Source organism: Ornithorhynchus anatinus, chromosome 8 (assembly GCF_004115215.2).
Source record: "Ornithorhynchus anatinus isolate Pmale09 chromosome 8, mOrnAna1.pri.v4, whole genome shotgun sequence".
In the NCBI taxonomy this organism is placed as follows: domain Eukaryota; kingdom Metazoa; phylum Chordata; class Mammalia; order Monotremata; family Ornithorhynchidae; genus Ornithorhynchus; species Ornithorhynchus anatinus.
In genome coordinates this window covers 1,527,610-1,552,034 of record NC_041735.1, presented here as the reverse complement: position 1 = coordinate 1,552,034, position 24,425 = coordinate 1,527,610, and the positions used below count along the sequence as shown (strand labels likewise).

Here is a 24,425-nt window from a genome sequence, read left to right as displayed (position 1 = left end):
ACGTGAAGTGCCCACAGTCACCCGGCTGACAAGTGGCAGAGTCGGAATTCGAACCCATGACCTCTGACTCCCAAGCTCGGGTTCTTTCCACTGAGCCACGCTGGGTGTCTGTAATAATGATGGTATTTGTTAAGCACTTACTATGTGCAAAGCACTATTCTAAGCGCTGGGGGGATACAAGGTGATCAGGTTGACCCACGTGGGGCTCACGGTCTTAATCCCCATTTTACAGATGAGGAAATTGAGGCTCAAAGAAGTTAAGTGACTTGCCCAAAGTCACACAGCTGACAAGCGGCAGAGCGGGGATTAGAACCCATGACCTCTGACTCCCAAGGCCGGGCTCTTTCCACTGAGCCACGCTGCTTCTCCATAAAAAATAAAGCACTTACTATATGCAGAGCACTGTTCTAAGCACTGGGGTAGATACAGGGTAATCAGGTTGTCCCACATGAGGCTCACAGTCTTAATACCCATTTTACAGATGAGGTAACTGAGGCACAGAGAAGTGAAGTGACTTGCCCACAGTCACACCGCTGACAAGTGGCAGAGTCAGGAATCGAACCCATATCCTCTGACTCCCAAGCCCGGGCTCTTTCCACTGAGCCATACTGCTCAGTGATTGGGTCTAACTCGATTTGCTTGTATCCACCATGGTGCTTAGTACAGTTCCTGGCACATTGTAAATACCATCATCCTCCTCATTATTATTATTACAAAGTTTATCACATTGGACACAGTCCCTGTCCCATGTGGGATTCAGAGTGTAAGTAAAGAAGTAAAAAAAACAAACATAAGCTGGAGGAAGAGAGGGGGAGGAGATACTAGGTTTAATGTATCTGGGGGAGAGTGGGGTGATTTTAGAGACACCCCTAAAGGAAGAGGGAATCGGTGAGATCGGCAAGGATTCACTCCAAGCATCTCCCCTCTTGAAAAATCTTAGGTGGGCAAGCAGGAATAGTGCCTACCAACACAGCCAGAGTGTTGTGGCTCAGTGGAAAGAACACGGGCTTTGGAGTCAGAGGTCATGGGTTCAAATCCTGGCTCCGCCACTTGGCAGCTGTGTGACTGTGGGCAAGTCACTTAACTTCTCTGGGCCTCAATTACCTCATCTGTAAAATGGGGATTAAGACTGTGAGCCTCACGTGGGACAACTTGATGACCCTGTATCTACCCCAGCGCTTAGAACAGTGCTCTGCACATAGTAAGCGCTTAACAAATACCAATATTGTTATTATTATTACTCTCCCCGGTACCCAGTACAGCACTGTGGGCACAGATGGGATGACCCCTTTCTTGGGATTGTAAAGTGGGAGATTAGGAGAGGGAGAGGATGGCGGGGAGGGGTATTTCATGGCTCAGTGGAAAGAACATGGGCTTTGGAGTCAGAGTTCATGGGTTCGAATCCCGGCTCTGCCACTTGTCAGCTGTGTGACTTTGGGCAAGTCATCAGCTGTGTGACTTTGGGCAAGTCACTTCACTTCTCTGTGCCTCAGTTACCTCATCTGTAAAATGGGGATTAAGACTGTGAGCCCCACGTGGGACAACCTGATTCCCCTGTGTCTACCCCAGTGCTCAGAACAGTGCTTGGCACATAGTAAGCGCTTAACAAATACCAACATTATTATTATTATTATTATTATTAAAGGAAGGGTGTTGGTGTTGGTGCTGGAGATAGGAGGAGGAATACCTGGGGAGAGAGCATGCCGGAGCCCAAAGTCCGGTACGTCGAAGGTTCAACTCCTGTAACTACCTTGACTGGTCACCCAATTTCACAGGGTCTTCAAAACATGCCAAGCTTGTACTCAGGACACTGCCCACCCCTCCTGACTGTAAGGTCCTTGAAGGCAGGGATTGTGTCTACCAAGTCGTTGTTGTGTTAATTGTAACTTTCTGCCCATTTGGGGACTAAGCACCCAGCTGATCGGTGAGGTTGGACTAGATCAGACCTCCCCCAGCACCCCATCCTAGGTTTAAAATGTGTCGCTGGCACTGCTATGGTGATCGGGGCGGGGTGGGGCGGCCCACAGCGACTGTGGCAACAAGAAATGTGGTGGCACGGGCCTCTCCACCCACAGGATCCAAAGGATGGCAAAAGCGGCTCCAGCCTGGCCCAGATAGGATCCCGAAAGCAGGCCTTCCATCTCTCCGGGCTCCCGTCTCCCTGAAAGGGAGGGAGGGAGCAGCAGCCTGACTGGAAATGAAACCCAAGGCCAGACAGCCACTTCCGCCTTCTTTAATGGGGGCCCGAGCTGACCCATCGGGGCCTACAAGATGGGATGGTGGATGCGCAGTGGCTCCGAGTTCTTCCCGGCCTCGTTCAAACAGGGGCAGAAGTAGGGGAAGAGCTTCTCGGTGAAGGTGCTGTTGAAAGTGTACAGGTGGGCCATGGTGCTGGCATCGTAGTAGGACACCTGACCTCCCTCGTGGTCCAGGTACACCCCCACCTTGCAGAGGGCCTGGCCCAGCTCCAGGCTGCGGGAGGGAACATCCAGAGCCTTCAGCTCCGTCCCGTTCCTCAGGCGCAGAAGCCAGAACCCCTCCTGGGGAGACAAGGGGCAGTTGCCTTTGCGGGGAATGGACTCCCTGACGATGCCCACTGTCCACTTGGTCTTGTTGGCCACTTCCACCTCCCAGTAGTGCTTGCCCGTGGTGAAGCCCTCCGTGCCCAGCACCGCCACGCTCGAGTCAAACCGCTCTGGGAAGTCCTGCAGGGGCCGTTTGATGTCGTCGTGATGTACGCTAGTCTGGTCTTCTGACAGCACCAAGTTCGGGTGGGCCGTTTTGGGGTCCAGAGTCACCAAGGAAAGGCCTGGCCAGAAGGGAGTCATGAAAGGGCAGGGAACAGTTTTGCACACCCAGACATACCAACATGCACAAGCACAGTGTCCTGAGCCAGCACACAAGCAGAAAGGACAGTCAGTCAGTCAGTTGTATTTACTGAGCACTAGCTTTGTGCAGAGCTCTGTGCTAAGAGCTGGGGAGAGTACAATATAACAATATAACAGACACATTCCCTGCCCACAGGAAGCTTACAGTGTAAAGAGAGACAGGCATTAATATAAACAAATAAAATCACAGATATGTGTAGAAGTACTGGGGTGGGGAGAATGAATAAAGGGAGCAAGTCAAGGTGGTGCAGAAGGGAATGGGAGAAGAGGAAAGAAGGGCTTAGTCAAGCAGGAACATTAAGGCTTTGAAGGCGGTAAGAGTAATTGCCTGTCGGATATCAAGAGGGAGGGCATTCCAGGTCAGAGGTAGGACTTGTGTTAGAGGACATTGGCGAGATAGATGAAATTAAGGTACAGTGAGAAGTTTGGCATGAGAAAGGTGAAGTGTGTAGGCTAGGTCGTAGTAGGAGAGTAGCGAGGTGAGGTGAGGTAGGATGGAGCAAGGCGATTGAATACTTTAAAGTTGATGGTAAGGAGTTTCTGTTTGGTCAGGTTACTTCTTGGGTATTCCTTTTTCCTCTTATTACACAGAATCAGGGGCACTCTGATTTTTGAAGGTGTGGGAATCCCTAGGACATTTGTATTATTTGGGGGTTTACTGAGGGATTACTCTTTGCTAAGGACTCTACTAAGGATTGGAGTTTATACAAAATGAAAAATTAGGTCCCCATTTTACAGATGAGCAAACTGAGGGCCAGAAAGGTTAAGTGATTTGTCCAAGGACTGTCCACTTGTCCACTGCAGGACTGGCAGAACGGGGAGTAGAACCCAGATGCCCTTTTTGCCAGTCCCCTGCTCTTTCTTTAGGGCCAAGCTGCCTCCCTGACACCATTTTCATTCTCAGACTGGAAAAGGAAGGCTGGGTTGGGCAGAGGGTAAACACAGCTGCATGGCCTAATGGAAAGAACCTGGCTCTGGAAGTCAAAGGGCCTGGGTTCTAATCCAAGCTCTGCAACTTTTCTGCTGCATGACCTTGATCAGGTCACTTAACCCCTCCGTACCCTGTATTTTGGTTTCCTCTGGGATTTGGCTCTCCAGACTATCAGTTCATTGAGGAGAGGGATCACATCGGCTAAATCTATTGTCCCCTCCCAAACCCTCTGCACAAAACAAGCTATTGAGAAATGCTGATGATCGGCTGGTTGCCCGATTGGTTGATGGCCCAACTCCGGGGCAGCCTCCTCGGGCCTCTACATACCTGGGCAGAGGATTGTCCGCATTTCTGTCCACACCATGTGCTGAATAGGGCCCTTGAACTTGCCTAGGCTCAGCTCCCTGATGAGGACCTCACAGGGGAGCAGTACCTCGGTCCCTTGCTCCAGGCTGTGAGGACACATACCCGACAGATGATCATCTCCCCATCTTCAAAGCCTTATTGAAGGCACATCTCCTTCAAGAGACTTTCCCTGATTAAGCCTTCCTTTCCTCTTGTCCCACTCCCTTTTGTGTCACCCTGACTTTCTCCCTTTATTCACCCCTCCCCCCACAGCCTCACAGTACTTTTGTACATCTCTACAAAATATATTAATATTATATATTTATATTACTATCTGACTCCCACCTCTACACTGTAAGCTCACTGTAGGCAGGGAATGTGTCTGTTCTATTGTGTTGTACTCTACAAGTGCTTAGGACAGTGCCCTGCACACAGAAAGTGCTCGATAAATACAACTGCTTGATTGATTGACAAGAATCATTGTTATCAGGCAGCCACTGGGCCCTAGCAGAAGGAACCCAGAGCACGGAGACACATCTCTTCCAAGAGGCCTTCCCTGACTAAACCCTCATTTCCTATTCCCTTCTGTGTCACCCTTGCACTTGCTTCCTTTTTAAAAATGTTTTTTAATGGTATTTGTTAAGCGCTTACTCCGTGCCAGATACTGTACTAAGCGATGGGGTAGATACAAGCTAATTAGGTTGTACATATTCCGTGTCCCACCGGGGCTCACAATTAATCCCCATTTTACAGATGAGGCAACTGAGGCACAGAGAAGTTCAAAGACGTGCTCAACATCATATAGTAGACAGGTGGCAAAACTGGGACTAGAATCTAGTGTCCTTCTGACTCCCAGGCCCATTCTCTAACCACTAAGCCATGCTGCTTCCCTATTTTCATGCCTCCCTCAGGCCCCCAGCACTTATGACCATATCTGTAATTTATTTGTATTAATATCTGTCACCCTCCCTAGACTGTAAGCTCACTGAGGGCAGGGAACATGTCTACCAACTCTGTTACATTGTACTCTCCCAAGTACATAGTACAGTGCTTGGCACACATTAATTAATTCACTGATTCATTCAGTCGTATTTATTGAGCACTGACTGTGTGCAGAGTACTGTACTAAACACTTGGGAGAGTACTATACAACAGTGAACAGACATTCCCTGTCCACGATGAGCACACAGTAAGCACTCAATAAATATGATTGATTGATTGACTTACCTCTGCAGGAAGGACTTGATGTCCTGGGAGAGGAAGGAAGAGACAGAGAGGTCAGCTCTCGGCCTTGCTAGTCCCCCCAAGAGATTTGGGGGGGCAGTGTCTCCTCCGGAGTAGTGCCCCAGGAGAGGGATGGTCTCTGCCCTTCCAGTCCCCTCATTCGCAACAAAGCTTCCCCACACCGAGGCACCATAAACCGGTTCCTCTCCCTTCCCCGGGTCCCTGCCAGAAGATCTCTGTGGCTCTGCCACAGGGAGCAGGAGGATCGCCAGCTGTCCTAGAAAGCTCAGAATACCTCATTCATCTCCTGACTCATGAACGACTCATCATCCCCTCTAGACTGTAAGCTCCTTGTGGGCAGGGTACATGTCTATCACATCTATTCTATAGTACTCTCCCAAGCACTCAGTACAGTGTTCTGCACACACTAAGCAATTAATAAATACGATTGACTGATTGACATATGATAGATTGATCCAACGTGCCCCGGACAAGAACTCAGCTTGGGCCTTGGCCCTGCTTCCCCCTTCTACAGGATCAGGAAGCCCCGGGGGACAGAGTCTGGCTCAGTCTGGGCTGATTTCAAGGGCCATGGTATAGCTCCATGTGCTTAGTTCAGTGCAGTGCCATGCAGTGCTCACAGTACAATCCAGTGCTCAAAAAATACCACAAATAATAATAATAATAATTGTGGTATTTGTTATGTGCTTACTTTGTGCCAGGAACTGTACTAAGTGCTGGGTAGACACAAGATAATCAGGTTGGACACAGTCCCTGTCCCACACAGGGCTCACAGTGTAAATCCCCACTTTCCAGATGAGGTAACTGAGGCCCAGAGAAGCGAAGTGACTTGGCCCAAGTCACACAGCAGACAAGTGGCAGAGCTGGGATTAGAAGCCAGGTTCTTCTGACACCCAGGCCTGTGATCCAGGCCATGCTGCTTCTCCCACAGTCATGTCCAGGTGCTCAAAAAATACCAGAAACTACTACTCCATAGTCTGTGCACACATAGGGTTTTCCACATGCACGAGTGGCCTTCGGGGTTATGGAACCTTTTAGCTGTAAAAAACCCCTACTACAACATTTTTAAAACCGAAATATTCGTGTCCTGCTTGCAGGCAGTAGAATCCATTAGGGGGAAGTGCAGCTTCTGCCGACTCCAAAGATCCTGGAGTTGAGACAGACCACGAGGTGACCCTGCAGGGCATGGGTAACTGGAGCCTGAAGGCCTTGAATTTTTTGGTCCCGGTAAAGCAGTCTTCTGGGGGAGAGGCTGAGAGCTTTAAAGGGAGTATCGGCTGTGTGATCTTGGGCAAGTCACTCCATTTCTCTGTGCCTTAGTTACCTCATCTGTAAAATGGGGATTGAGACTCTAAGCCCCATGTGGGACCGGGACTATATCCAACCTGATTTGCTTGTAACCACCCCAGTGACTGACACATAAGTGCTTAACAAATACCAAAATTATTATTATTATTATTATCATTATTATTAGAACTGCCCAAACTGCAGGCATGTTCATATCTGGGGCAGTGACTTCAGACACCATGGCAATCAACCCCAGGCCACTCATGCAGATGGGGAAGAGGGATGATGGGCTTGACAATCAATAATCAATCAATTGTATATTGAGCACTTACTATGTGCGGAGCACTATACTAAGCACTTGGGAGAGTACAATGCAAAAGAATTAGCAGACACGTACGCTGCCCAAAATGAGTAGGGTGAGTAGGCCCTGTCTCCAACCACATCCACTTCGAGCAGTTGCACTGGACAGGATAGCAGGACAGCACCCAATAAATATGATCGATCGATTGATTCCATAGGAACAGGAGATACAACTCCTCCTGCCATGTCCTTACGGGTGGAGGCCCCAGAGGCAGCTAATCTAAGGCCTGGTAAACAATTCTTCCCTAGTGGCCTTTTCCAGGGAGTTTAGTGGGGTACTGACCCAAACCTTGGAAAGACCCCCACCCCAAGGAAATTTCATGCCAAGCAAGGCAAGCAATCCCACAGATTCCCTCCCTCACCTCCCCAGCCCGGTCCGCCCAGCCCCCAGCTCCCTGCCCCAGCTCAGCCAGAGCGACCCACCACAAGGAACTTGAAGGAGTTGTGCTGTTCCATCCGGCTCTGGATGGCCACCAGCATCTCCTTGGCTCTGTTGCCCCGCTCCTGGAGCTGGATCAGGTTCCTGTCCATCTCCTGGTTCTGGGCTTTGCCCTCCTCCCTCAGCTCCTCCAGGAGGCGCTTCTCTTTGCTGTGCAGGAACTGGTGCAGCTTCAAGAACTCCAGCGAGATGTGGTGTTGCAGGCGTAGCTGATTCTCCTGGAAGTCCCACCCCACCCAGTTGGTTAAGGCTGGGGACGGAGACTGCGAAAGGGCAGAGGCCTCCCGGTGGCCTGAGAGCTCAAGCAATCAGAGGGAAGCTTCAGCATGTCTGGGGAAAGGTCAAGCCTACCCATCCTGCTGAGTACCCAATTCTAATCCCCCAACCTGGGGCTCAGCCCCTCCTCCCCACTCCAGACTCCGCCCACAAGTCCCGATAATAATAATAATTATGGTATTTGTTATGCACTTACTGTGGACCAGGTGCTATACTAAGCACTGGGGTGGATGCAAGAAAATCAGGTTGGACTCTCCCTGTCCCATGTGGGGCTCACAGTCTCAATCTCCATTTTACAGATGAAGTAACTGAGGCCCAGGGAACTGAAGTGCTTGCCCCAAAACACACAGCAAACAAATGGCAGAGCAGGGAATAGAATCCATGACCTGACTTCCAGGCCAATCTCTATCCACTATACCATGCTGCTTCTTCAAGTCCCCAAGCCCCTTCCCCGTGACCCCCTCACCTTGTGAGCAGAGATGGCTTCCTTCTGTATGGCACGCAGGCTCTGCAGCTCTGACAGGGCCACCTCCATGTGGCCACGAGTGGTCATCAACTCCTCCTAGGAGTGGGGAGCCGACAATTGTCCAGCAGCCCTGGGGAGGTCCCCTTTCCTCTCACTCTCCCCACATCTAGGTTCTCCAGGTGTGAGAGAGGGGGACGGAGAAAGAGGGAGAAAGTGGGCTGGAGAGGGGACCTGGGCAGGCCCGTGGATGGGCACAAGGGACCGTGACGTTAACATTTCCCAGCCCAGAGATTCTGCAGAGGCATTTCTGGGCTGGGGGGTGGGGACGGGGCCGAGGGGTCCCGGGTGGGAAGGGCAGGGCCCCAGGGAGTTCTCCAGCTGCCCCCAACCCCGTGAGGGTCCGCACCCACCGTGTACAGCTGGACGGCATCTGGGATCTTCAGGAACTCGGGGACCTGCCCCTTGGTCAGCTGGGAGTCCTTGCACTGGAAACAGCCCAGCTTCCCGCTCTGCTTGCAGAACAGCTTGAGGCTCTCATTGTGCTCCTGGCACTGGGGCTGGCCCCGTCCCAAGGGCAGGCCCCGCACCTTCTCCACCAGCCGCCCCAGAGCCCAGTTGGGGGTGCCTTGGCGGTCTTGGCACAGCTGCTGGCACTCGGGGCAGTAAGTGTCCTCCCGCTGGCCCCACAGTCCGCTGAGGCAGATGCTGCAGAAGTTGTGGCCGCAGGCCAGGAGGATCGGGTCTCCGAACCAGTCTCGGCAGAGAGGGCAGCTCAGGTCCTGCATGATCTCCTCCACCTGAGCCTCGGAGGCCATGTGGGGGTCAAGGCTGGAGGCGGCAGCAGGCCCTTTTTTCTCTTCAGTGTTGCTGCTCATGGTGGGCATGATGGGTGAAGAGGGCTGCTCGTTCTGGTGGTATTTGCTGGCATGGTGGGAAGGGAAAGGCCTGAACGAGGACTTCTCTCCCTGCCGAGGGCCTGCCTGAACCTCTAGGCTTGGATTTGGGGGGCCGCAGAGGAGCGCCCAGGCTGGGGGTGAGGAGCCTATTCTGTGAGAAGCACGCCCCTCCCCACCACTCGGGACAGCGGCTGCAATGCAATATATTCAGTAGGCGCTCAGTATGTCCTTACTACTGTTATAATCATGGTATAGTGAGGGGGTCAGGCACCTGGGGACCACCTCTCTCCAATTTTTTGTTTTAATTTGTCTGGCTCCCTCTCTAGTCTGTAAGTTCATTGTGGGCATGGAATGTGTCTGTTTATTGTTGTTCGATACTCTCCCAAGCACTTAATACAGTGCTCTGAACACAGTAAGCACTCAATAAATCTGATCGACTGACTGACTCTGGTAAAGCGCCTCACTCCCAGTTGCTCATCCTTCTGTCCCTCTGATTAGAAGGGAAACTGAGGCCCAGGGGCCAACGCTTGCCCAGGAGCCCCAACTACAGGGCAGGCGCCAAAGCAGAAGTCCAGGACACCAAGGCACGGGAGGATTCTCTCCCATGCCATACTGTGGCCTCGAACCGGGGAAATGGAGGATTGACCCTTTCCAGGCAGGGCAGGAGAGGTGCCTGTGGGGGGGTTGTCGGGGAGATTGCACAACTCCAGGGGGACTGAACAATCCCAAGTCCCCACGGTCCCTTTCCTTCTGCTCTCATTTTCATTCACTCATTCAATCGTATTTATTGAGTGCTTACTATGTTCAAAGCACTGTACTAAGCTCTTGGGAGAGTTCACTATAACACATTCCTGTCCACAATGAGCTCACAGTCTAGAGAGGGAAACAAACACTAATGTAAATAAATAAATTATATATATGTGTCATGGGGATGGGAGGGAGGATGAATCAAGGAGCAAGTAAGAGTGTCCCAGAAGAGAGTAGGAGAAGAGAGGAGAGGAGGGCTTAGTCAGGGAAGGTTTCTTGGAGGAGATGTGCCTTCAATAAGGTTTTGAAGTGGGGAAGAGAAATTATCTCTCTGACATAAGGGAAGGCGTTTCAAGCCAGAGGTAGTATGTGGGGGAGAGGTTGGCAGTGAGGTGGACAAAATATCTCACTTTCTTAAGCAGGCAGCGAGGCCTGGGGCAAGAGGCACGTGGCTTGGAATCAGGAGAGCTGGGTTCTAGTCTCTGCTGTGGGAGACCTCAGGCAAGTTACTTATGCTTGCTGGGCCACAATTTCTTCACCTGAGGTTGACAAGGATAATAACAGTAATAATAATAATATTTGTTAAGCCCTTACCATGTGCCAAGCATTGTACTAAGCGCTGGGGTAGAAGATACAAGATAATCAGGTTGGAGACAGTCCCTGTCCCACATGGGCCTCACAGTCTAAGTGGGAGGGAGTACGTGTATTGAATCCCCATTTTGCCAATGAGGGAATTGAGGCACAGAGAAGTGAAGTTATTTGCCCAAGGTCACACAGCAGCCAAGTGGCAGGGCTGAGACTAGAACCCAAGTGAGAAGCAGCAGCGTGGCCTAGTGAATAGAGTTCGGGCCTGGGAGTCAGAAAAACCTGGGTTCTAATCTTGGTTCCACCACTCGTCTGCTGTATGACCTTGGGCAAATCAATTCACTTCTCTGTGCCTCAGTTCTCTCATCTGTAAAGTAGGGATTAAAACTGTGAGCCCTATATGGGACTAAGGATTGTGTCCAGCACTTGTTACCCCAGCACTGCACAATGCTTGGCACATAGTAAGTGCTTAACAAACGCCATAATTATTATTGTTACTCCACTGCTTGGTAAGAAACAGCAGGATTATTACTTTATTATATTTTATATGCATAAGTATTGCTTTGTGTTAGCCCCGGTTCTGGCCTGTCTGCCCTAGGGTGGGTAGGTGCAGCCCCCGGGGCCCCCCCATGTTGGGTTGGGGTGGGGACAACCCAGCTGGGTGATGGAGAGATGGGTAAGTGGAGGTCAGCCATCCCAGACAACCAGGGAGTCCCAGCATGGCCCCGTCTCCCACCTTCTATGATTTATGTGGAAATCAAATCCCAGCTCCCACTCCCTCCTCCTTTCAAGAGTCTTTCCCCACTCAGCCTCTGGGGCGGCCTGACCACTGAAGCCCCCACCCAGTCTCTGTGGGGCTGACCCTGTCCTGACCCCCAAGCCGGTGGACAACCAGACTGGGGACAGCTACTGTTTGAACCATTCTCCTTCTCTTCCCCCACATCTCTCCTCCCCCAGTGCTGTATCTGGGGGGAAGGAGCACCCCGGCTGCCCCATCACCCCAGCCCCCTTGTCTAGCCTGGCCCCCGCCTCCTCACTTCCATGACTGCAGATCCATTGGGCACTGCCAGGTCGGGGCAGGAGTTGGGGATGGAGGTCAAGGCAGAGGTGGTAGCCATCGGGTTCCATGGCAGTTGGTCGGTTGCTAGGACACCGCTGGCAATTTGTCTTCCTGTGTCATCCATTAGATTGTTAGCCCCTTCAGGGCAGGGAAGATGTGCTTTGCTTCTAATGTGTTCTCTCAAGTGCTTAGTACAGTGCTCCTCACTCAAGTAGATGCCCAACACATACAACTGATAGATTGATTTTTGTCTTTCCTGAAGGCTTGCCTAAGTCTGGGTTGAATGGGGAACGCGAGGGGCCCTCCAACTAGCTTTGCCCCAGTCCCAAACTTTATCCCCGGATGGTCCCCAACTGCAGAGCCCCTCAAGTTAGAACGTGCTAATGTGTTCCACTCCCACCAAGGTAGGGGGAGAGATTTCTGGCCCGCCACAGAACAAACATATTTCCTCTCATTGGCAGGGGCCCAATCCCTCTGCCTCTCCATGTCTCTGAGGATGTGCTTGTGCTCCCCCTCCTATCCCATATCAGGCAGCGGCACCCATTACATAGAGCACTCCATCAATGGTATTTATTGAGTGCTGTGTGCTTAGATGAGGCAGTTGAGATTGGGTTGGGTGACATCGGCTATGGGGCTGGCTGGGACAGAAGACCAGCATAACATCTTACACACACTCCCTCCTTGGAGCTAGGCAGACTCATCCCTGCCCATGTGGGCTCTGTTCTCCCACGTGAGCTTGTGCCCTCCCACACGAGGTTGGTGCCCTGAGCCTCTCGGGGCTGCTGTGTGGGTGTAGGGGCCCAGGCCTGGGTAAAGGAAAAGGGCGCGAGTTGTCATGACTGACAGCCTATTCCCGAGGTCAAAGAGTCACGGGTCTTTCTGGCCCAGTCCGTTTTCAAAACTCACTCCCGCAGCCCCTCATATCTCCCGCAAAATCTTTTCCATTTCCAACGGGCTGCATTGTGTGGGCAGCTAGGCCTCCGGGAAAAAGCTTGACGGTGGGAGTCAGGAGACCCAGATTCTAAACCTGCCAATGGGCTGCTGTGACCTTGACCTCTCTGGACTTCAGTGTCCTCATCTGTAAAATGAGAATCGGCACGCCGGTACCAAAATGAAACCTTTGCACTGGCCCACACGCACAGACGACTCGGTGCTTGGTTAGACACTGTACCATGACTTTTATTAGGAAGGCACAGACAGATTTCACACAACTCAAAAATTAACTCCGTCAGCTGGTAGGTTAAAAGCGCCTGATAGAAAACCAGCTGTGGCGATCTCACTCCGTGGCTGCTTTCTGTGATATTCTAAGCAAAGCAGGGAAAGGTCCTGGGACCTAAGGCTGAGGACTGTGGTGACTAGTGGGGTCTAGGGTAAAGGAAGGGGCACCAGAGTGGAAGTCGGATCAGATGGAGGCTTCTCTGGTCAGCTAGCGCCCACCCTCAGCTGGAGCGTATAGCTGGCCCTGTTGGCGACGGATGGTAACTAGACTTAGCAGTGTCAAATCCAAATTGAGGCCCCAAATGGGCTCTGCCTTGCATTCTGGCCTATTAAGAAGGCCCGGGTCAGATGGGAGGCTCTCGACAGTTATGGCAGGCATTCTGCTCTTGGTTGTAAGCTGGGCGATATAGTCAGCCACTGAAGAAGCTTTGCTGGAAAAATCACAGGAAGAAGGGTGTTTGTTTCTTGAGAATTTCAGTGCATGGCTCCCTCTTCGGGCCTAAAGAACGAGGTTGAGGGACAGTGGATATGGCAACTCAGGGTGCGAGACCCCTCAAAAACCCACTTGCCTGCCACAGGCAGGCCCTCCCACCTGTGGCTCCCAACCAGGCAGAACCCCAGGGTCCCTCAGTCCCTGCTCCCCAGGTCCCCAGTGAGGGCACAAGGGACCCCCAGCACCCACAAATGTAGGAGGATTTGCTGCTACCTTTCCCATAATGTCCCTCACCTTTCCCTTGGGCTGGTGGAGAAAGAAGCTGCTGGGCAGAGTAGGCAGCTGGGGGAGCAAGGGCAGAGAATTTGCTAATTCTGTTGTAGAGTACTCTCCCAAGCACTTAGTACAGTGCTCTGTACATAGTAAGTGCTTAATAAATACCACTGATTGAATAGCCTGCTCAGAGAGGATTTCTCTGCCTTCTTCTCCCCCTACCCCAACTCCAGTCCACCAGTTCTGTGGCCCTCCATGGTGCTGGCACCATGGCCCTATGCCCCTCTAACACCACCAAGATGGCACTATGGTCCCCGGGGCACCCCAGACACCATAGCTCACTCCCTGCTGTACCCCAAGAATGTCTGTATTTCCCCCTAACCCCCAGGAGGCTTTTTTTTTTGCCCAGAAGAGCTACGCTTCCTACAGCTGCAGCCCCAATCGAGGTTGTCTGGGCTGCCTAGTCTCCCCAATATAGGCCTGTTCCAGGGGTCTATGGACCCTATGACAGTCACCCACCCCCTGAGACAGGCAGAAACCACTGTTGCAAAGTCTGTCCATAACTCACCTGCCACATGCGGCTAGTTGTCTGGCTCTGAAACCGGTGAGGAGAGAAGAAACAGAAGAAAAAGCACTCATTAATTTCCCCTTGAGATGCAATGGGGTACAATAATAATAATGATGATGTTTGTTAAGCCCTTCCTATGTGTCAAGCACTGTTCTAAGTGCTGGGGTAGATACAAACTAATCAGGTGGGACATAGTCCCTCTCCCCTATGGGACTCACAGTCTTAACCCCCATTTTACAGATGAAGTAACTGAAGCACAGAAAAGGTAAGTGACTTGCTTAAGGTCACACGTTAGACAAACGACAGAGCTGGGATTAGAAGCCAGGTCCTTCTGACTCCCAGGCTTGTGCTCCATCCACCTATGTCTGGCCGCAGCCCGAACAGAACCTCCACAACCTAGTTGGCGCCATCCTGACATTGCTGCTCAGCTTCCATCCGCCTGCTAGTTAACGCTGGAGGATGCCCGAGGCTCTGTAGGGGGGAAAGGGAAGAAGGGGAGGACAGCAGTTTGGAGACAAAGAGTCTCATTGGGGTTTCCCTGGGTGCCACAGCCCCCGAGTTGCTTAGGATGGGGAGTGCCATCATCTTCCTCCTCCGACCTGGCCAGCAGGGGAATAAATACATGTAATTTTAGCCATTCCTAGGGGGTGGGAGGCTGGACTTCCCACCGACCTGAGGGAGGATTAGGAAACTAATAATAATTATTATCATAGTATTTATTAGGCACTTACTTTGTGCCAAGCACTGAACTAAGTGCATCAGATCGGGGACAATCCCTGCCCCACAAGGGGCTCCCTGTGTAATTACTTAAAGACACTCTCCTGTCTAGCCTGTAGCCGGTCCCTCGGAACGTTCAGCCTCATCAGAAGGGTCACATTAATCCAGTGACTTTAATAATAATAGTGATATCTGTTAAGTACTTACTATGTGCCAAGCTCTGCGCTAAGCACTAGGGTAGTTACATGAGGATCAGGTCCCTATCGGGGCTGGCTCAGAGTCTAAGTAGGAGGCAGAACTGTGGGGATTACAGACAGCTCGGAGCCTCAAGCTAAGCATGAGCCCCCTTCAAAAATAAATCCAAATTATACATGTGAAAAAAATGTTTTCCATATAATGCAGAACTGCAGCTTGGGGCAGGATTAAGCCTACTATAACGTGATCTGTTTTATAGGTATCGTGATAAAATCTGTATATATCTGTATATGTCTGCTCAACTGTATATATTTTCATTACCTTATTTATTTTGTTAATGAAATGTGCATTGCCTTGATTCTATGTATTTGCTATTATTTTAATGAGATGTTCATCCCCTTGATTCTATTTATTGCTATTGTTCTTGTCTGTCCGTCTCCCCTGATTAGACTGTAAGCCCATCAAAGGGCAGGGACTGTCTCTGTTACCGATTTGTACATTCCAAGCACTTAGTACAGTGCTCTGCACATAGTAACAGCTCAATAAATACTATTGAATGAATGAATATCCAGTCACATGTTGTTTCTTCTCAATTCTGCTGGATCTAGGTAAGAAGAAGGCTATTTTGAATTAAAATTATATTCTACCTATTTTAAGGCCAAAATATGACCCCAGATGGCTTTATATTAATCGACAGACAAGTTTCATATAGCATCAATAGCCATTCATGTGATCATTTTGTTTTAATCAGCAAAAAGACTTGGATAAAGGGGGGCTCCCTATATAATCTACTAGCCTGGGCACTCAGAAGAGGGAATCCAGCCCTCCCTATCAGGAGGCTAGGCAGAGCAAGTCCTGATGGCTCAACAGAAATCTGTCTCATGACCAGGCTAACGGTGAGCCCCCGCAAGACCTCGGCCCCTCCACTGGCATCCCCCCCATCTCCACAACATCTCCCAGAAAAGCAACTTGGACCCTGGGGAGGGTTCCAGCCCTAGCACCTGTCCAGAGAGGGGATCCCAATACTCACCCCATTTGACAGTTTTTTTAACACCTTCGTGAACAACTTCACACTCGAAAGTGTCTTGGTTGCTGGGTGTGAAGACAGTGTGGACCAGACGGTGGAAGGTCCAGTCATTGCTGAAAGACAGGTCAGACATTTCCACACCTGGCATCTCCTGGCCATTCTTCAGGAGTCGGATACTGATCTGAGGTGGGTGGAACGAAGACACATAGCAGTTCAGGTTGTTACTCTCTCCAATCTGCGCGGGGTGGCGAGAGTACACCTGGATCTTGGGAGAACCTGGAGAAGATGGAGAGAGACCGGCAAAAGACGGTAAATTACTGTGAGGCTGCTCTGGCCAGCGGCTAGCCTGACTCCCAATTCCCACCCCCTTCCTGTCGATGTGGGGAGCAAGCAAGGTCCACTCTGGTGGAGTGGAGAAGGATGGGGCCAGAGGGTCTAATTGCTCCGCTTTTGACTCAGGCTACCCAAAGGGTAAACTGGCCCAGCTAGGCCTGCTCTCTCCTGGACGGAGTCACTGCCCTCTGAACAGAACTACCGGTCAGCTAAGGACTGGTCTGCCGCGGCGCTCGTCCCCAAGCCCGTCATTCGCACCTGGACTCCTCTGCACTGCGGCCAACCATCTGGAAGGACATTGGCTCGGTCCAAAATCAACAGTATGGACTGAGGCCTCTGCATGGAGAGTGCCATGCTGTACATGCCAAACATATACAGGGAACATGCCAAAGTTGTGCACGCTGGGCTTGTGCCCTCCAGGAGCTTATGGCCTCCTTGAAGGAGGCCAGCAGACATGAACTGAACACACAATAGGTGGTAAGAGAGTTCATACATAAATGCAAATAACTGAAAGAAAACAAATCAACATTCACGTGGATGGGATGGCACGACAGGGAAGATGGGGATTAGTCGGGGAAGGCCTCTTGGTGACGGTGGGTTTCCAGGGGCTTTGGGGGGGGGGGGGGGGGAGGAACTGACAGAGTTGATAAGGGGAGTCAATCAAATAATCTACCAATCTACTCTCCAAAGCCCTTAGTTCCAGTGGTCTGCACCCCGTAAGCACTCAATAAGATCCATTGACTGATTCATGTATTGAATGACTACTGTGTGCAGACCACTGAACTAAGAGCTTGGGAGAGTAGATTAGTAGACATGATCCTTGACTTCAAGGAGTTCAGAGTCTAGTGAAGGAAATGGCACTGAAAAAGGAGGAAGGAGGACAAGCGGGTAGCTATATGAGTTAAGGGGAGTAGGGAGTGAGAATCAGTGAATTCCAGATGGCCCTGCCTGAGATGGGAGGTGAGGGGCCTACTAGCAGCAATGTTCCAGAACTCTTCCGATCTCTACTGTTGCCCTTGTGCTCCTCTGTTTCTGTGTCTTTGTGAATTTCAGGCTTTCCTCATATGTCCACCTCCAACTTCCCTTCTAGACCGTGAAACCCTTGAGGGCCAGGGGCCAGGCCTTATTTTTCCTTTATTAAACTCTTTCCTAGCACATTGCATATTGGAAGTGCTCAATATGTCCAATCAGGTAAAAAGAGTGAACTGGGACGTAGCATGCAAGAGAGAATCTAAGAAAGATTGGCTGGAGGAGGCCTGGAGGCCAATGGTTAGGATTATGTGTTTTCTGTAAAATGAGATGGTTAACAGTTGGGAGGATTTGAAGGAGAGGAGAGATGAGTCATAAAATGGAGTTTAAGATGATGTGACAAACTGTTCCCATAATCCAGCCGGTCAACCAGGAGGGGAAGAGGCACGAGCAGGAAATATAACAGAAGAAGGACCCAAGGGATTTAGAGAACGACAGCTTCTCTGCATCTCACTTCCCCCCCTATAAAACGGGGACTAAGACTGTGAGTCCCAAGTGGGACACGAACTGTGTCCTACTTGATTAGCTTTTATCTACCTCAGGGATTAGTACAGTGCCTGCCATATAGTAAACGCTTTACAAATGCCATAAAAAAAGACTGGAATGTGGAAGATGTGTGACAGGAGGCAAGGTTGACACCAAAAGGGTGACCTTCTGGAACGGTGGGGATGGAAGGCCACTGTTCATTAGTCTTAAGGTCTGCCTGTTTCTAAGTTTCCGCCAAGAACACTCAGTTGGGTGAGTGAGGAGCAACTGCAAGTCCTCCAAGAAGCCTTCCCTGATTAAGCCCTCTTCTCCCACTGCCTTCTGTGTCACCCTGACTTGCTCTGTTCATCATCCCCATGGCACTTTTGTACATGACTGTAATTTAAGTATATTAACCTCTGTCTCCCCGCTTTAGACCATGAGTCTGTGTGGGCACGGAATGTGTCTATTTTTATATTGTACTCTTCCAAGTGCTTGGTAATAATAATAATAATGTTGGTAATTGGTAAGCGCTTACTATGTGCCGAGCACTGTTCTAAGCGCTGGGGTAGACATAGGGGAATCAGGTTGTCCCATGTTGGGCTCACAGTCTTAATCCCCATTTTACAGATGAGGGAACTGAGGCACTGAGAAGTTAAGTGACTTGCCCACAGTCACACAGCCGACAAGTGGCAGAGCTGGGATTCGAACTCATGAGCCCTGACTCCAAAGCCCATGCTCTTTCCACTGAGCCACACTGCTTCTCTGGTACAGTGCTTTGCACACAGGAAGCGCTCAATAAATGTTTGAATGAATGAATGAATGAATGAAACATATTTGATGGGGTTGAGGCAGGAAAGGATCTCAGACCTTCTCTTCTGGGCACCGATGTGTGGCTCTGACTTACTGCATGCCTTTCCCAGAACAACATTATTTACAGTGTTTCTCTGAGCATTTCCAAACAAATTCCCTTGTGCGGTTGGTCGCTTTGGAAGCACAGGTGGAAGTTGAGGCGTGAGAGCTTCCATGCTCATTTGTAGGCAGTACAGAAATTAATTTTAATAATGGCATTTGCTAGGACCTTACTATAGTAATGAGAATCATGGTACTTGCTAAGCACTTATGTGCCAAGTACTGTTCTAAGCTCTACAGTAAATACAAGTTAATCAGGTTGGACCCAATCCCTGTCCCGTATGGGGCTCACAGTCTTAATCCCCATTTTACAGATGAGGGAACTGAGGCCCAGAGAAGTAAAGTGACTTGCCCAAGGTCACAGAGCAGACACACGGTGGAGCTGGGAGGAGAACCCAGGTCCTCTGATGCCCAGGTCCGTCCTCTTTCCATTAGGCTATGCTGCTTCTCTATGTTCCAAGCACTGGACTGAGTGCCAGATTCAAAACAATCAGATCAGACCCTGCAAGGGTCAGTTTATGTTATGTACCTATCTGCAATTTATATCTGTCTCCTCCTCTAGTCTGTAAGGTCGTTGTGAGCAAGGAAAGCATCTTACAGTGTACTCTCCCGAGCGCTCGGTACAGTATTCTGCACACAGCAAGTGCTCAATAAATACGACTGACTGCACACAGTGCAGCCCAGACCATGGATCCCGTGTCGGCCTTTTCAGATACACACACCCCTAGGGAGGAAATTCACCATCAGGGTGTCTTCCTGGGTCAAAAATGGGACGGAGGGAACTGTTGCCCATTCTGAGAAGGTAGACTGCAGTGAAGGGGGTGAGGGGGATGGAGTTTGGAGCAGACTACTCGGAGATGTCCCCCATCTGGGCGTCCGAGCTCCCTGGCACAAGGGCCGACTCCTGGATGTCAGATGTGGCTCAAAGGGGTTCTTCGTTCTTGCCGCGTGGGGTCCGGGGCCATTTTAGCTCTTCAAGGGGATGAGTAATCAGGAAATGGGTTTCTGTAGCAAAATGGGGGCGGGGTGGTGGGGGGGAGGAGGGAAGTCTAGGGGAGGGTGGGGCAGAGCAGGAAGAAAGAGGAAGGGGCCGCTGGCGGGCTGAGTAGCAAACCGCAGACACACCGTTCGGGGGCCGGGATTGAAACTTTGTGTCCAGGGTTCAAGGCACCTTGGGGACACAGTATGGCCTAGTGGATAGAGCATGGGCCTAGGAATCTGAAGGATCCATGTTCTAACCCCCATTCCACCACTTGTCTTCTGTGTAACCATAGGCAAGTCACTTCACTTCTGTGTGCCTCGGTGACCTTATCTGTAAACCGGGGATTAAGACTGAGTTCCATGTGGGACAGGGACTGTGTCCAAACTGATTAGTTTATATCTACCCAGCACTTAGTACAGCACCTGGCACATGTTAATCACTTAACAAAATCATAAAAAAGGGGGGCACCCGGCCCCAGGAAGGGTCTTTGGTCCCTGGCAACAGAGGGGATCGGGGTGGGGGACAGGGCTGGGCTCACACAGGCTCAGCCACACCCTGGTCCGGGCAGCCTGGAGTACAGCTAAGCTATCTCCAAGTGACACACCTCGGGTAAGGCAATTCTACCGCACAGGCACAACTTGTTTCATTCATTTATTCATTCAATAGTATTTATTGAGCACTTACTATGTGCAGAGCACTGTACTAAGTGCTTGGAATGTACAAATTGGTTTCCCTTCTAGACTGTAAACTCCTTGTTAGCAGGGAACGTGTCTACCAGCTCTGTTGTACTGTCCTCTCCCAAGCGCTTAATACAGTGCTGTGCACAAAGTAAGCCCTCAGTAAGTACCACCGCTTTACCCCTATAATGATAATTCCATTTTGATTTTCAAGATCAATAGCAAGTTGGAAGTCTGTGTCTCGAGCTCTAAATTCTCAGCACCACAAATCTTGTCAACTTTTCACCCACCTCTTTTATGGTATTTATTAAGGTTTACTATGTGGCAGACACTCTACTAAGCGCTGGGGTAGGAACTAACTAATCAGCTTGGGCACAATACATGTCCCACATGGGGCTCACAGTCTTAATCCCTATTTTGCAGATGGGGGAACTGAGGCCCAGAGAGGTTAAGTGACTTGCCCACATGTCACAGCAGACAAGTGACTGAGCCAGAATGAGATCCCAGGTCTTTCTGACTCCCAGGCCTATGCTCTATCTAGTAGGCCATGCTGCTTCTCATCACTTGCCCTTTATTGCGTGTGTTTCTGCCCATCGTTATCACTTGAGAACATGTGGATATTCGACTGCACATTCAGTTGATTTTCTCTGTTTCTGTTTTTGAAAATGTCCACCTCTGTCTCCCCCATTACAGCATATGCCCCTTGTGGACAGGAAATGAGCCTTTGGCTTTCCTTTGTACTTCCCAAAGCATTGAACTAAGTCTCAACGAATGGTATTTATTGAATTTGGGCAGAAAATTCAATGGTATTTATTGAACACTTATGATGTGCAGAGCTGTACAACAGAGTACTGTACTAAGCGCTTGAGAGGATAATACAGTAAGTAGACAGGATCCCTATCCCCAGAAGGCACTCAAACACCTCTATTACTGTGGTCCTCAGAAGAGAAATAAAAAAGAAAGGGGTTATTCTATGGGCCTGCCAGAGTAATCTTGGGGGGTAAAGATGGCCATAGACGATGCTAGATTAATGCTACGATCGACTTGAGATTGAATACCAATGCTAGGAATTGTAAGACTAGATGGCGCGGGAACTGTGTACTCTAGACAGTAAACTCCTTGGAAGCAGGTAGCAGGTCAACAAATTCTGTTAAATTGTACTCTCCCAAGCGCTCAGTACAGTGCTCTACACATAGTAAGAGCTAAGTAAATACCCTGGACTGATAGGAACCATCTTCTCCTTCACAATTCACACCTCCCCGGTTAAGGTGATGCGACCGCTCGGGAAGACTGGAGAAACTAAGATGGCCACAGACTCTGACGCCATCTGCCCACCAAGGGAAGTGGGCGCCAAATCCCTCCCCTGGTAGGACTGGGCACGGTCCACAGTAGCCCACGTGGGGCAGCTCCGTCCCCGCAAAGCGAAAGTAAATCGGGTCAGAAGAGCCCCACGCCCTTTGAAGCTCTTCAATAGGCTGTTTTGTGGAAAACACCTGGCAGAAAGCCAGACGATGAACTAGAAACAGGGCTGGGCCTCTCAGTCAACACTTCCTGTGTTGTTCACTGCGTATGTGGTTAGTCTACTGAGCCCGCTCAAAGCCCTTCTTTAGCTTGAGGAAAGGAAACCGTTCCTGCCCTCGAGAAGCTTACAATCTACTGAAGCAGAAAAATCCCAAAGTACTTACAGATAGGAGTAAACAAAACCCATGAAAAGCTGTTTCACAACTAATTAGGGTTCTAAAGTGATTGTCGGTCTACTGGAGACAGGCTAGATGTGCAGGGGGCCAGACTGGTGGAATAGAATTCCTGGAAGTGATGCCCGGGTCCCAGAAGTAATAATAATGTTGGTATTTGTTAAGCGCTTACTATGTGCAGAGCACTGTTCTAAGCACTGGGGTAGACACAGGGAAATCAGGTTGTCCCACGTGGTGCTCCCAGTCTTCATCCCCATTTTACAGATGAGGGTACTGAGGCACAGAGAAGTGACTTGCCCACAGTCACACAGCTGACAAGTGGCAGAGCCAGGATTCAAACTCATGACCTCTGACTCCAAAGCCCATGCTCTTTCCACTGAGCTTGATGCCCCGGGTGAGCCAGGATGCTTCGTCAGGGTACATCAGGGTCATCCATCCCCATCCTAGAGGGTCACTCCAAGCCTCAATTTCATAGCCAGGGTGCCAGTTTTCTGATCTGGACCCGGATGGCCCGATTCCCACTTAGTTTCTACCACCCACCTGATTTTATTTCTACTGTCCTCTGACTTCAACCCCTTCAGGTCCCAGAGGGCAGTCCACAGAGAGGAAGGGAGGTCCCTCTGACGCCCGAGTCTGGGCCATGCCACCCACAACAGCCGAAGGGCTCGCCCGGTACCTCTCTGCCAGGCCCTTGACCTCAACCTCGACCAGGGACTCTGGTTTTGTTCTGGCCTGTCACCTGCAAGCCCTCCTTGGCCCGGTCCAGCCGAAATAGGGGTGGCAGTGGAGGGCAATGCTCTCCTCGCCAGGGTGCCCCCACCTCAACCACCAAGCACCCAATTCTCACCCCCGGGGTCCCCACATCTGTGGGGGAGAGGACGCACGTGGCGGGTCTGGGTGAGGATGGGTGGGGCACAGAGGGTGAGAGCTAGAGGTGGGTGGGGGGGGTTTCCCCTTTGCCCTTCTTTCTGCGTAGCCTTTACTTACTCTCTTTATTCATCTCCCCTCCCAGCCCCACAGCATTTATGAACATATCTGAATTTTTATCTCTTTATATTAATGCGGCCTCCCCCTCCAGACCGTGAACTCGAGATGGTCAGGGAACATGTCTGTTATAGTTGAGAAGCCGCGTGGCTCAGTGGAAAGAGCATGGGCTTAGGAGTCAGAGAGCATGGGTTCTAATCCCCACTCCGCCATCTCTCAGCTGTGTGACTATGGGCAAGTCATTTAACTTCTCGTTGCCTCCATTACTTCATCTGTAAAATGGGGATTAAGACTGTGAGCCCCACGTGGGACAACCTGATTAGTATATCTACCCCGGCGCTTAGAACAGTGCTCGGCACATAGTAAGCGCTTAACAAATACCAACATTACTATTATAGTATATTCCCCCCACCCCCAGCCTTCAGTACAGTGCTCCGCACACAGTAAGCGCTCGATCAATGGCTCAGTGAAAAGAGTACGGGCTTGGGAATCAGAAGATGTGGGTCCTAATCCGGACCACTTATCTGCTGGTTGATCATGGGCAAGCCACTTCTCTGTGCCTCAGTGACCTCATCTGTAAAATGGGGATTATGGCTGGGAGCCCCACGAGGGGCAACCTGATGACGCTGTCTCTCCCCCAGCGCTTAGAACAGTGCTGGACACATAGTGAGCGCTTAACAAATACTTTTAACCAATAAAAACGATCGCATGAACAAACACCCTGATCATTATGACTCTGATAGATGTTCTTAACGGACTGGCTGTTTCAGCATCCTACCCAACCCAGCCTTCTGAGTTCTCCTCCTCCCTTGGTCCGGACCTTTCCAGGACCCTCGTCTGCAGGACGGCTGACGGTCCAAGCCCCCTGCCCGGACTGTCCCCCCGGGGGTCACCCCCTGTCCTGAGTGGACACTCACTTGTGATGGCCTCCAGGCAGGAGACGAAGCAGAAGAGGCCGAGCACGGCGATCCCCCAGCGGCTCCCCATGGCCAGCTCCGGCTTCACCAGCCCACGGACACAAGGGAGTAGAGCAGCACCCGAAGACACAAACACACAACTCGGCTCTGAGCCCCTCGCCCAGCTCCCCACTTATAAAGCCCTCCCAGTGGGGCCAATCAGAGCAGAGACCCGCCCTCGCGTCATCGGTCTCCTGGCAGAAGACTCATCTCCAGGTTAGGAAAGGGATTTTTCTTGCTTTCGCTTTCATGTTCGCGGAATTTGTTGATATCCCGCCTCCTCCCCTTTTTTAATGGTATTTATTAACTGCTTACTTTGGGGCAGCACTGTCTAAGCGCCGGAGTAGATAAAAGCTAATCACTTTGGACACAGTCCCTGTCCGACATGGGGAACACGGTCTTCATTCCCATTTTGCAGATGAGATAACTGAGGCACG

At 50.7% G+C, this 24,425-nt stretch overlaps 2 protein-coding genes across 3 annotated transcripts; both read right to left on the bottom strand.

Annotated features, from left to right (window-relative positions):
• Positions 1 to 2,217: 2,217 nt before the first annotated feature.
• On the bottom strand, positions 2,218 to 11,617 carry TRIM69 (tripartite motif containing 69). Its single transcript, XM_029070642.2, has 7 exons — positions 11,503 to 11,617; positions 8,648 to 9,158; positions 8,238 to 8,333; positions 7,480 to 7,713; positions 5,392 to 5,414; positions 4,147 to 4,271; positions 2,218 to 2,809 (listed from the first exon to the last, which is right to left on the bottom strand). Exons 1-7 carry the CDS (start codon positions 11,520 to 11,522, stop codon positions 2,265 to 2,267), a joined length of 1,554 nt encoding a protein of 517 aa, XP_028926475.1. The 5' UTR covers positions 11,523 to 11,617; the 3' UTR covers positions 2,218 to 2,264.
• Positions 11,618 to 12,679: 1,062 nt separating this feature from the next.
• B2M (beta-2-microglobulin) lies at positions 12,680 to 24,129 on the bottom strand. Of its 2 annotated transcripts, none has more exons than XM_007661684.2 (4): positions 23,950 to 24,129; positions 15,960 to 16,232; positions 14,018 to 14,044; positions 12,680 to 13,242 (listed from the first exon to the last, which is right to left on the bottom strand). In XM_007661684.2, the coding sequence occupies exons 1-3, from the start codon at positions 24,017 to 24,019 to the stop codon at positions 14,031 to 14,033; spliced, it is 357 nt and encodes a 118-aa protein (XP_007659874.1). In that variant the 5' UTR covers positions 24,020 to 24,129; the 3' UTR covers positions 12,680 to 13,242; positions 14,018 to 14,030.
• Between the last annotated feature and the right edge of the window lie 296 nt (positions 24,130 to 24,425).